Source organism: Microtus ochrogaster, chromosome 18 (assembly GCF_000317375.1).
Source record: "Microtus ochrogaster isolate Prairie Vole_2 chromosome 18, MicOch1.0, whole genome shotgun sequence".
NCBI classification, from domain to species: domain Eukaryota; kingdom Metazoa; phylum Chordata; class Mammalia; order Rodentia; family Cricetidae; genus Microtus; species Microtus ochrogaster.
In genome coordinates this window covers 22,913,601-22,926,521 of record NC_022020.1, presented here as the reverse complement: position 1 = coordinate 22,926,521, position 12,921 = coordinate 22,913,601, and the positions used below count along the sequence as shown (strand labels likewise).

Here is a 12,921-nt window from a genome sequence, read left to right as displayed (position 1 = left end):
TAGTAGAGACCCCGGGGTCATCTGTTTATGTGTTGAAATATGTGTCTGCCTTCACTAGTCTTTTTCTTTGGTGTCTCATCTATCTATCTATCTATCTATCTATCTATCTATCTATCTATCTATCTATCTATCTATCTATCTATCTATCTATCTATCGTCTGTCATATCCATCCATCCGTTTTTTGTGCCAGTTGAATCCAGGGACCCTTGCACAAGCTGGGCACATGTGCCACTGAGTTCCATGAGCAGTCCTTGTTTTTTGGGAAAGGCTCTCTCATTGTGTAGGCCACATTGACCTTAAATTCCTGATTCTCTTGCTTCTGCCTCTAGAATGCTAGGATTATAGGCCTCTGACCACAATGCCTTGCCTGTAGTCACTAGTCTTTTTTTTTTTAAAGTGTGTGAGTGAGCAGGTGCAGGAGTGCATGCCACAGCATCCACAGGGAAGTCTTAAGGACAGTGTCATGACTCTCCTTCCGCCATGTGCTCTGCAGTGGACTGTGGATTGATCTGAGGTCCTCAGGCTTGTTGGTCAAGTGCTTTTAAACATGCTGAGCCAGCTTTCTGTCCATATTTATGGTTGTTTGGACAAAAACCTTTGAAACATTATATAGTGTCAAGCAATATGAAAGTTTACTATGTGCTAGATAGGCACCATTACAAGTGCTTTTACATGAATGAATTTGGACCTTTGAGGAAGAATGGAGTATCACTGATTTATAGATTGGGGTATTAAACGCGAGGTGGCTAAGGTACCCAAACTGGCATTATTAATTTATACAACATATAAATTAAGCCACAAAAATGTATTGATTGACTTAGTACGAAGTTTGAATTGTGTGGGAAACTGAAAAGTAGAGCTCCATATCCATAATCAAAGACGGCCTTAGCCAGTTCTGTTTCGCCATCCGCACTGTGGGAATGAGGAGATAATGACACCAGTACTTTCCCATTCTAGAAAATGACAAAAGATCATTTGATAGAAGAGAAAACGTCTCTGCAGAAAAGCCTGCTTTACTATGAAAGTCAACACGGAAGGCCGGTAATTCCTCCCCTGCTAAGACCATTTGCTTTCTCCCTCTTTAAGCAGTATAGACCAAATTGGTTTCTGCACTTTTCAGTGCTTTTATCCAGCACTATTCCCTAGAGTTGGGAGATCACCTACTAACTTAAAAATTATATTTGGGGTGAGGGGATCATATTATTTGTTTTTGGTGTCTAGATTTCTAATAGTAAGGTTACTTTGCTTCACTTTTTTTTTTTTTTTTTTTTTTTTGGCTTCAGGTTACCAGGGAAGAAAGGCACATTGTTAAGCCTCTCTATGATAGATACAGGCTTGTAAAACAGATGCTGACAAGAGCTAGCATTACTCCTGTTCTTGTAAGTAAATTAAACAAATGTTTGGTTTTGTTTTTAAAGACAGAATCTCACTTTGTAGCCAAAACTGGCTTGGAACTCACTAGTCCAATCAAGCAGGACTCTTTAAGTTGCATTATATCATAGGTATGCATTGCCATGCCTAGCACGAGTATTTCTTCATTTTGACAAATATATATAAGAAAAGGAGATGAAACAAATTTTCTTAATATTTTTGAGACATACATAGCCAAGGCTGAAAAGTTATTGAGATTATGAATTTTAAGAGAATAGGAAATGCCTATGACTATTTTCTCAGCACCTTGGTCAACACTTACAGGCGTGTGGTATTAAATCCTGACAAACAACACACGGGTTAGAATATTATGACACTGAGATCCAGGTGGTGCTTGTATGCAAATTTACCTACATAAATGGCAGAAGTAGTACTTGTATGTTGTGCACTTCACCTAGCCTCTGCTTCAGTTCTTGTCTATGGATACTTTTGTACTGACCACCATGAAGGTGTACCTCTAGCTGCATTACAATAGAAATGGGTTTTACACATTGTTTTATGTAAATGTGTACCATGCTAAGAGTAGCAGTCAGAGTACAGATTTAGGGGATCAGTTCTCTCCTGCTATTCAGGTTTCCAGGGTTCATATTCAAGGTTTTTAAGCTTGGCAGTGAGACTGAACCATCTTGCTGATCCTATAAATGGGTTTTAAAAAAAGAACCTATCAAGATAATGCCAACTACCAGGTGTCTTGCACCCGCTTTTAATCCTAGCACTAGAGGCAAGCAGTCTCTGAGTTCAAGGCCAGCCTGGTCTACATAGGGAGTTCCAGGACAGCGAAGGCTACACAGAGATAGACCCTGTCTCAAAAAACAAAACTAAATTAATCAAATTAAACAATGCTAATTTCACAGGGCCAGAGAGATAGTTGAGCAGGTAAAGGTGCTTGCCGTCTGACCTGCTCTGCACACACATGCTGCGGCACATCCACACCTCTCACATACAACCACATAACCACACACAAAATTAGTGGAATAAGATATTTTATATCTGTACTTATACTTTATCTGTATTGGTATGCACTAAAACAAACAGAAAATAGCTTATTTAAATTGGGGTCTTGCTGTACTGTCTAAGGTTATTTTGAGTTGTGATCGTATGTATGTGATCTTTTGGCCTCAGCCATCTAAGTAGTTGGGACATTGAACCTGCCAACGCTAAAAATGAAATTTATAATACTTAGATACAAGTCAGGACTATTCTTGGAGAATTGCAAGCTTGATGCTAGCTAGAGCAACTTGGCATGACCCAGTCTTAAAATGTTCTTGAAAGTGGAGTGCTGGCATGTTGTTAGTGGGCTAATGATTATCTTGCATGCTAGGATGAATAATATCTTAGGATTTGATTTAGTTTAGTTTTGCTTCTAAAGAAGAATCCGATGAGGTCCTGAGACTCCAAAATAAAGATGCTTGAGCTGGGTGTGGTGGCACATGCCTATAATGATAGCATATGAGAGGGCTGAGGCAGGAGATCTCATAATCCACATATTCGGTCTGTGCTACCTAGTGAAACTCTGTCTCAGACATAGGGCTGTACATTACACTGTGTGCTTGGGAATCTGCTGGGCTTTTCTGAACTATCAGTTAATACCCTTACTATATCATGAAAGTAAAGTGTAAGAAAAGCTAGTCTAGTAAAGAATTTTTTAACATTTTAAAGATTGCTCTAAGATTTTGAAAATAGTTTATATATATATATATATATATATATATTTTTTTTTTTTTTTTTTTTTTGAGACAGGGCTTCTCTATGTTGCTTTGGAACCTGTCCTGGAACTTATTCTTGTAGACCAGGCTGGCTTTGAACTCACAGAGATCCACCTGCCTCTGCTTCCCTGGTGCTGGGATTAAAGGCGTGCACCACTACTGCCCAGCTTTTATTTTTCATTTTTATTGAAAAAATTTTCAGACTATATTTTGATTGTTCATTCCCCTAACCTCCCAGATCCTCTCCATCCTCCTAACCCCCAACTTCATGTTCTTTCTTTTTTTGAAAAAAAAAAAAAAAAAAGAAAAAGAAAAAGAAAATAAAAAGCAACAAAAAACCAAAAAGTAGTTGGCCAGCAGAAAACACACTTCATGTTTTTGAGTACTTTTGTGTTACTTTAGTATTTTAATCTTACTAATTTTTTTTGTTTGTTTTTGTTTTCCTGTTTTGAGTTTTGTTTGCTTGTTTTCTGGGGGGGCTGCTGGGGTCTGAGTGAGTCTGTTAATGTACCATGTGTGAAGCAGCATTCACCTTTCAGTCTGAACTGTGGAACTGGTGTTGCTGATTTTACAGGGATCTCCCTCCACAAAGCGCCGTGGTCAGATGTTACAGCCAATCATAGAAGGAGAAACAGCACATTTTTTTGAAGAAATCAAGGTAATTGTGTAGAAAAGTCATTTTTTTAATTACATTGCTAACAGGAAAGTGGAAAGTCATGACCTAGGTGGCTCTGCTTGGTCATTGTTTTAGGAAGAAGAGGAAGATGGTGTCAGTTTGTCCTCTGAGTTGAGTGACATCTTGACAACAACCATACACACACAGTCATTGTTGGAAAATTCAGAGTCTGATGCTGAAGAAAATCAAGAAAAACTGGCTCGGGATCTCCGCCTATCTAGTACTCGGGCAGCTTCTATGTAAGTAATAAAACTTCCATATCAAGAATGCTTAGAAGATAGTAATATTAAGAGATCATTAGAAATTGCTTTGTGAGAAACTTTTATAAGTGTGATTTACAATACAGAGTGTAGTTCCTATTGCCTTCCATTTTATGTGTGTGGGGGCTGCTGCTGGTGCTGCCAAGGATGGAACCCAGGGCCTTGTGTATGGAAGACACACTGTATCCCCAGACCTCATTTTACCTTCTGTTCTAAATTGTGTGAGAGAGTACCCTTTGCCCACTACGTGGGTCTGGAGGTCAAAAGACAGCCTTAAGTGTTGGTTCTCACCCCTGCCTTGTGTCGTGATTTCTCTTGCTGTTTTGTGCTGTGTGTCCACATTTCATTGCCATAAGAGTGCTGGAATTAGAGATATGTGGCACCTTGTTTGGCTTTTTACATGGGGTTCGGGGATCCAAGCTCACGCATCAGGCTTATACATCAAGCCTGCTTTGTTGAGTCCATCTCCCTTGCCTATTGTCCTATTTCTTTATGAAATATTTCAATTTAAAAATGTACTCAACTTATAACAGTTATAGGAACCAAATGAGAATTTTTTATTGGCCTGCTTATCTTTAGGTGGATTTATGACAGTGGTTCTCAACCCTTAATTCACCTTAAAATTAGGAAGGTGTGTGTGTGTATGTGTATTCATGTGCACTTGTAAGTCAGAAGACAAACTTGGATATTGCTCTTTAAGAGCCATCCCCCTTTTTAAATAAGACTCTTGTTAGGTTTTTTTTTTGTACTTTTTAAAAAAATTTCATTTAATAATGTGTATATTTGTGTGGATTTGTACACATATGTTGAGTGCCTCTGGAGGTCAGAAGGATACATTGTGATCTCCTTGATGTGGAGTTACAAGCTATTTTGAGCTGCCTACACATGGGTGCTGAAAACCAAACTCAGGTCCTCTGCAAGAGCAGTAACTACTGAGCCATTTCTTTAACACACACTCACTTTTACTTACCGGTGCTTATGTGTATGGGTGCTTACTTATGTGTATAGGTGCTTTGCCTGTGTGTATGTTTCTGTATCATGTGTGTGTCTGATGCCCCCCGAAGGCCAGGAGAGGGCTTCGGGTCTCTGGGTTTTTTCCACAGCCCTAGAACAGTTTTGTGATTCAATTTGTAGTGGAGTATAGACATTGGTATGTTTCGGAAAGCCTGCAGGGAGGATTAGAACCAGTGTTAATAGAATAAAGAAACTGTATCCTTTAGTAATGCTTTGCTTCTATTTTAACTTTAGGCCTGAATTACTGGAACAGCTTTGGAAAGCCAGAGCTGAGAAAAAGAAACTACGTAAAACATTACGGGAATTTGAAGAAGCGTTTTATCAACAAAATGGAAGGTTTGTTAAACATTGTAGAAGCTTACATCTTTCTCCTTTTACTCACAAAATGTATGTTAAGATAGTAGAATACATGGGATTAAAAACACAAGTACCAATGCTTGCTGCAGCCAGTGCTGGCTACCAGTTTGATCCCCAGGACCTTCATAGGGGAAGCAAAGAATCAGCTCCTAAAGGGTCTTTTTTTATCTCCACATGACACATGCACTCTCATGTTCCCACACACTAAGAAAAAGAATTACACATTGCTTATAGGATGTTAGCCCTGAAATATAAGTTTTAGCCCTTAGACTATAGCTTGGTGCAAGAGCATTTGCCTAGCATGTGCAAAGCTCTGGGGTTTAATCCCAGCACTGCAAAGACACAAAAAGAAAATTATATATATTATTTTTATATTGTATAATTAAATATATATGTATGCGCGCGCGCGCACGCACGCGCGCGCGCGCACACACACACACACACACACACACACACACACACACACACACACACACACACACACACACACACAACTATGTAGACCAGACTGGTCTCAAACTCAGAGTTCCACTGCTTCTGCCTCCTGGGATTAAAAGGTGCGCATCATCCTAGCCAATTTTATAACAGTCTTTTATGCTCTCAATCTGCTGTTATTAAAGTCAAGGAAAAGTCATAATATCAAATATTTTAAGGTTTGTCTAAAGCCATTCTTGTTGGTTTGCAGTGCTGGAGCTCAAACCCATAAGGCAAGCATTCTACCACTGAGCAATATTTCCAGCTCCCAGCGATATGATATGATATATATTAGTCACCTGTCTCTCTGAGATGATCTCATTATGTAGCAATTACTAGTCTGGAACTTGATATATATAGACCAGGCTGGCCAGGAACTCAGAGATCTCTGCCTGCCTCTGCTTCCTGAGTGCTGGGATTAAACACCATTGTCTGTCTGGATTCTTAATTTTTATCCTGAAACAAGCTCAAGTTGTCAATATACTGCTTGTTGGGTTATCCCGGCTACTCACTGGAGATACGTAGGTATGTGGGTCTGAAGAGTATGCCATATGCCTTTAACTGCTTTGCATAGCTGACCTATATCCCCAGAGTTGGAGACTGGGGAGGCGTGTAGACAGGAAGATCCCTGGGCTCACTGAACAACTAGAAAGCTTTAGGCTCTGTGAGATAACCTTCTGCTGTGGAAGCACAGTGAAGAGTGATAGAGCCAGGAAACAACTGTAGAGTTTCACATCTGTGTGGGTTATCAAGTCTGATTTAAAAATGTGAGGACCAGGGAAATGGCTGTCAGTGAAGTGAACCTTCACTGCCATGAAGCCTGCTCTGTGGACCTGAGGTGGGTATCTGAGTGCTGTATTGCTGGGGCTTGATAGCCAGCTCGTGCTGTGGACCTTTGTTTAATAACGCAAATGTGTGCTGCATTCTTTTATGTGGCATTTGTTTAACTCTGTGAAGCTGTGCTACTTTGCCTGTCTAAAACACCTGATTGGTCTAATACAGAGTTGAATGGCCAATAGCAAGGCAGGAGAAAGGGTAGGCAGGGTTGGCAGGCAGAGAGAATAAATAAGAAGAGGAAGAAGGAATGAGAAAAGGAGGAGGGCAGCAAGCCTCAGAAGAAAGATAGGCAGAAATAGAGAAGGTAAAAGCTTAGAGGCAAAAGATAGATGGGATAATTTAAGACAAGCTAAGGCCAAGCATTTATAAGTAATAAGACCTTGTGTGCAATTTATTTGGAAGCTGGGTGGCAGATTCCCCTCCCCCCCAAGAGTAAAGAGTAAAAACAACCACCAGCAAGCTAGCTTTAGGCAATAGGAAAAAAACAAGGTGGGTAAGACACCTCTACCTCTGGCTCATGTACACACATGTGTATAACATATGTATACACAAAAACGTGTAAGAAAATCTAAGAGCTATAAAGGCATTTTCCATGCAGTTCCTTTATATTGAAAGAAAACAAATTATACTTGAGGTGATGGATGCTGAAGCACCCATTAGTGGAGTGGTTAACTAAATATGTAGAATGACTCACGGTAGCTGGGTAGCGGTGGCACATGCCTGTAGTCCCAGCACCAGCTTTTATTTTACCCTTAATTTGTAATATTACGCTCCATACTAGGACAACTTTTAAGTCAGATTTATCTTCCCTAGGAATGCCCAGAAAGAGGATCGCGTCCCGGTGCTTGAGGAATATAAAGAATACAAGAAAATTAAAGCCAAACTTAGACTTCTGGAAGTTCTTATCAGCAAACAAGACTCTTCAAAATCCATATAAAATATGTTCCCTGAAAATTGGCATCATAAAGTCAGTTGTGTTCTTTGAAGGTTCATCATGTGTACTTGATGTGAACTCGCACTTGAGTTCACTCTGTCAGGCACTCAGAGAACCCATCCCCTGTGTACTTGTCTGTGGTTCAGTAGGGAAAGGAAGGCTGCTCTCCACATTTCCGCAGACTCTCCACACTTAGCAGATATGCAGATTCCTCACTGTTTACTATAGATATAGCTGTTAGCAAAAGACAAGATTTTATTCTTTTCACTTCAAGAACTTTGGAAATACAAAGCTTTTCTTGCTTACTGTTTTGTTTTTTCTTTTTCATTACTGAAGAAAATTGGGAGGAAAATCTTCACACTGAATTCTTCGGTTGCCTTTTTCTTACAGAGTGACTGAAAATTTAAAAGAAAAGCCTATAAATGAGACATATGCAACTGTATTCTGTTTTTCCTAGAAAACCAAACTGAATTTTGAAATCCTAGTGTGGAACACCTTCCTGTGTAATTCCAGAGTGACACCTGCTCAGATAGGTACTTAGCCAGAGTTTGCAAATCTGTGGTCTCACCCGAGCGAAGAGAACGTGGGTAGACCACAGAGCAGCCTTGCCTAGTCATTTGAAACATTGCACACATCCCTCAGAGCTGAACCACATCACATGCTGCCTACAGGACTTCAGTTACTATCTACCAGCAATGATGTGACTTGTCTGGATCAGATCCTGCGCTGTCCCCTACCCATCTCCAGATAATGTGAGAAAATAGCTGTGCCAGTATGGAGGGACTTGGATGGTGCTCAGGTTTGTGTATTTGATCACATGGGCCTCAGTTGGCACGAGAGTGATTCCACCTAAGTAAATGTGTTCTTTACAAGGGCTATACCACTGCAGCTGTACATGTCCATTCTAAAGTGACCCCGCCCACCCGGCCGCTCACAGGATGTGTGGTGGTATACCCCTTGTCACAGACTCTCAGCATCTCTTTTCCTTTGGCTTTGCATGGCTTTTCTTCAGGTACTCTGCTAATCATTCTTATGGAATAGTAACTTGTGTTAATAAAACAGACGTGGGTCAGGCTTTATCTGAGTGGCTCATACCTCCCATCCCCCGCCCCTGGTGCTCTTTTGAATTGATAAATGTTTCACTTTGCCCATGCTTTGCATGTAATGACTCATGCATGATTTTCTTAATATTAATAGTTTGTTTCATACAAATGGGATTTCACAACATCTTTAATAAGGTGAGGAAAGCATGAACCTCGAACTTCTGGCACTATTACCCAGTAAGAACATGAGGTAGCTTGCTAATAAATAGTGTCTCTAGTACTTCCCATCTCACTCATGTGTGCAATGCCTTTTCCGGAGGAGAGGGAAACGTCCAGCGGTAGTGAGTGTGTAGTTGGAAGATTTTTAAAAAGCACTAAATCCAGCCTTGTTTGTGTGGTTCCTTTTGATATTGCTAGGCCATTCATAATGTAATTTTAGGAAAGTAATTAAGAATGCCAAAAAATGTGTCATTTGATTTGAGCCCATCATGTGGTGTACTTTTTAGTTTCTTTTGGTCTCCAGACAGGATTGCTACATGTAATTTTATGTGCACTGTATATTTTTATGAATGTTTTATTTTGTATACCACATGCAAAAATGTCCATGTGCACTATTTAAATGTTAAATAATATATTCCTTCTCTATAATGCTAAATCTATTTGAGTACAATATTTTTATAAGTCTGTAGCCTGACTGGTTTCACTGAGTTCCGCTGCATCATGGTTTGGTTATTAGTGGTAGTTGGGCTGAGTGGTGAGGAGACAGCACTCTAAACGTGCTGTCGTGACTCATGGCTTAGCAATGGTGGTAGAGCTAGGCACCTGTGAGAGTTTTACTTTGGTACAAATAAAAATTATATCTATATAGAAATATTATATAGATATATATATGTTCACCAGTATAATAACATTGCTGTGTTTGTTTGGCACTTCATTGTACAGACTTTTGTAATAAAAGGACTTTAATGTTCCAAGTCATTGTAAATGTATGATGTTTTTCTAGAAGGTTGTCTTAGGCTTATTTAAATCGCCCTACCCAGTGATGATGTAGGGGACATACTAAAGTTGCTCAGCAGAGAAAAGTCCATACTGCTTCTCAGAGCTATTTAAGAGAACAGGCAGACTACCTTCACTCCCCCCCCCCCAGGTTTCATGTATCTGGTCTTGAAATTGGTATGTAACTCCTGCTCCTCCTTTCTGCGCCCTAGTGCCAGAATTAGTCATGTCTCATTGCAGTGAATTACCACATTAAGAAAAGTCGGCCCTCCTTGCTTTGAGGGAGGTGGGTAGTAACATTTACTGGGCATGGTGTGGTGTGTACCTATAGTCCCAGCTGCTCCAGAGACCACAGCAGAAGGATCCCTTGAGCCCAGGAGTTCAAGGCCAGCCTGGGTGACTTTTTTGGGCCCGTGTGTGTTGGGGGTAGGTGTTCAACACAGGGTTTGTCTGTGTAGCCCTGGCTATCCTGAAACTCATTTTGTAGACCATGCTGTCCTGCCTCTGCCTCCCAAGTACTAAGATTAAAGGTGTATGCTACCACTGTCCAGCAATTTATTCATGTTTTAAACATGTACATTGAGCATTAACGTGCTGATTGAGTGCTGTGGTTGAATATGGTGTTGTTTTGACCCACAGGACATATCATACGGCTCTTCTTATGTAGCTTAGGAAAGTAACGTTTTCCTCCAGTTTCTAAAGGACTAGTCACACACAGCTTTCCAACAAGAAGGCTCTCAAAGGTCCCCTGTCTGTAATTTCCAAACAACTTACGGCCTTAATATGCCATCTTTTTATTTTTAGGAAATTTGACATACTGCTGTTTAGAAACCAGATGAAATCTGCTTTTGAAAGTGGTAGTGAAATTTCTGTATTTAGCCACAGAGTTGTTGTATATGACTTTGTCTAGGCATTTTGGAGTCTAGAATGGAGATTATTTTATGTATGTTGTTCATGCATAGTATTTTCCCAAAATCTTATTACTTTACCCCTGTCCAAAGGAAGTGAGACCCTGGGACGTGCCAGGGTTGAAACTACCAATAGTTCATCTGTCTCTACCTCCAACTATTGGCGATCTACCCTGTGACCTTAGAGATCTGCCCCATGACCAAGAAGCATTGACCGTGCTTCCCTTTTACACTCCCGTGAGTGTGCCACATGCATATTACAGGAAGCACTTGGTAAATGTGGGGGTGGTACAGTGGGCTCCCTTCAGCTGCATTCGGTTCATGGAAGTCATCCTGTTAGAACTGAGAGCTGCTTCTTGGCTGGAGATGTAGCACGGTGCCTAGCATTTGCAGGACTCTGCACTCGGTCCCCAGCACAGTGGAAGCAATGAAGTAACCAGAGATGGCGATGTGTGTAGGAGAACATGCAGTAAGCACCTCACGAGTGTTGCTAGAGCATCGCACCTCATCGGTCTTACCTCCAGCTTTGTTACTGTAGCTTTCGCATCACTTGGTTTAGTTTTAAACTGATGTAGTGTAATTCCTTTTCCAGCTCCACAGCATATAAAAAGAGTCTAGAAGAGAGTTTAAAAGTTAGTGATATGCGTGACAGTTGTGTGCAGTAGACAGCTCAACGCCTGCCCTGATGTGCTTTGAGAGGGCAGTGGGATGACGAGCTCCAGAGTCACATTTCCCAGGGCAGCGGTCGTGCTGTAGTGCTGACGGGAAGCCTGGGAGAAGAGGCCCGCTGTGCCCTTCCATCTGTCTCACTCTGTAAAGTGTATGTGTGTGTTTTTACCTGCATGTATGTCTGCACCATACGCATGCATGGTACAGATGCTCTCCAGGACTGGAATTAGATGTGAGCCAGCACTCCAACATGGTGGCCTCACTAAGCAAATGGAGTTGTGCACTCTAATTTGGAAACTGCAGCAAATTAACGAGGCAAGTATAGCAGTGTGGTTCTGGCTCAATAAAATAACACATAGACGGGAGGCAGAGGCAGGCGGATCTCTGTGAGTTCGAGACCAGCCTGGTCTACAGAGCTAGTTCCAGGACAGGCTCCAAAGCCACAGAGAAACCCTGTCTCGAAAAAACAAAAAAAAAAAAAAAAACCCACATAGAACCTGTGTCCTCGGACTGCATGACCTGCTGTGCCATGTGCCACAGTTGGTACATGTGACAAATGCTTACTCTCGAAATTCTTGCTGAGTGACAGGCTGGTAGTCGTCATCTTGAAGGTCTGTAGAATAATACTTTTTCTCAAGCCTCTCCTTCCACGTCTTCATCTGCTCTGCCCCTTGGATCTCCTGTCAGTTTAGAGGACAAATACAGGCTGCAGTCTGTACGTCAAAGACTCCAAGGTGACAGGCTTCAACAGCCTGGTGCTTGGCTTCTGCGCCAGCAAAGTCACCCCAGAAGACTGGGCCGCGAGATGCGCAGTGCGGATGGGCAACTTGCTAACCTCCTGGCTTTAACTTGTCAGGGCTACTATGCATTTCTGTCCCTCCTGCTCCTTCAGTGCTGAGTATTGAGCCCAGAGTCTCATATGTGCTGTGCACTTGCTCTGCCCGAAGCTACACCCCTACCCTCTTAACTGTAGCACGTGCACCTCAGATGCATCTGTGGGCATTTCCCCTCCCAGCAGCTTTTCTGTCACCCTTGCACAGAATAATCCCTGCCTTGGTTAATGGCCTGTATGCACCAGTGGCATGTACCACAACACAAGTCTCTCACCAGAAAGTGTGTTATTACTGCCCCTTCCTGTTCTGGAGAGAGAGGGAGAGAGAGAGGGAGGGAGGGAGGGAGGGAAGGAGGGAGGGGACTGCCTCTTAGAGACAGAAAACGGGAGAGATTCAGGCAGGAAAGAAGAGCTGCCTGCCTCAGCTGATGGGGGAGTGAAGTGGCTTGTCCCTTAAAGAGACAGAACAGATCATTACATTCCCATCTCTTTTTTTTTTTTTTTTTTTTTTATAATAAAAAGGCAGAGGTTAGGCACCACAGGTTAAAGAAATTGGGGCAATGGATTCTCAAGACTGCTTCCTACTTATTGATGGGCATCGTCTTGGAGGGGGGGAACCTGAACTGCTAGATGCCCAGGCTGATTATACTGTGGGTCCAAATACATCTGTAAAGCTTTTAAAAATTCTGGCTGAGCCGGGCGGTGATGGTGCACACCTGTAATCCTAGCACTCGGGAGGCAGAGGCAGGCGGATCTCTGTGAGTTCGAGGCCAGCCTGGTCTA

The 12,921-nt window shown here is 41.7% G+C and overlaps 2 protein-coding genes across 5 annotated transcripts in view; one reads left to right on the top strand and one right to left on the bottom strand.

The window, feature by feature from the left end:
- Nucleotides 1–9,703, top strand: part of Fam13b (family with sequence similarity 13 member B) — a 63,366-nt gene extending 53,663 nt beyond the window's left edge. For 2 of the 4 annotated variants that reach the window (XM_013349541.1, XM_005355904.2), the window contains 6 exons: nt 959–1,042; nt 1,285–1,380; nt 3,713–3,796; nt 3,890–4,053; nt 5,323–5,424; nt 7,570–9,703. In XM_013349541.1, the coding sequence (XP_013204995.1) occupies nt 959–1,042; nt 1,285–1,380; nt 3,713–3,796; nt 3,890–4,053; nt 5,323–5,424; nt 7,570–7,693 (654 nt within the window). In that variant the 3' untranslated portion in view covers nt 7,694–9,703. The remainder of the gene's footprint in view (nt 1–958; nt 1,043–1,284; nt 1,381–3,712; nt 3,797–3,889; nt 4,054–5,322; nt 5,425–7,569) is intronic. The other 2 variants (XM_013349539.2, XM_013349540.2) reach the window with 2 other exon arrangements.
- A 536-nt stretch (nt 9,704–10,239) lies between these two features.
- Pkd2l2 (polycystin 2 like 2, transient receptor potential cation channel) overlaps nt 10,240–12,921 on the bottom strand; it is a 26,422-nt gene continuing 23,740 nt past the window's right edge. The window contains exons 13-14 of the mRNA XM_026783312.1: nt 11,871–11,986; nt 10,240–11,251 (exon numbers count right to left, since the gene is read on the bottom strand). Of these exons, the coding sequence (XP_026639113.1) occupies nt 11,167–11,251; nt 11,871–11,986 (201 nt within the window). The 3' untranslated portion in view covers nt 10,240–11,166. The remainder of the gene's footprint in view (nt 11,252–11,870; nt 11,987–12,921) is intronic.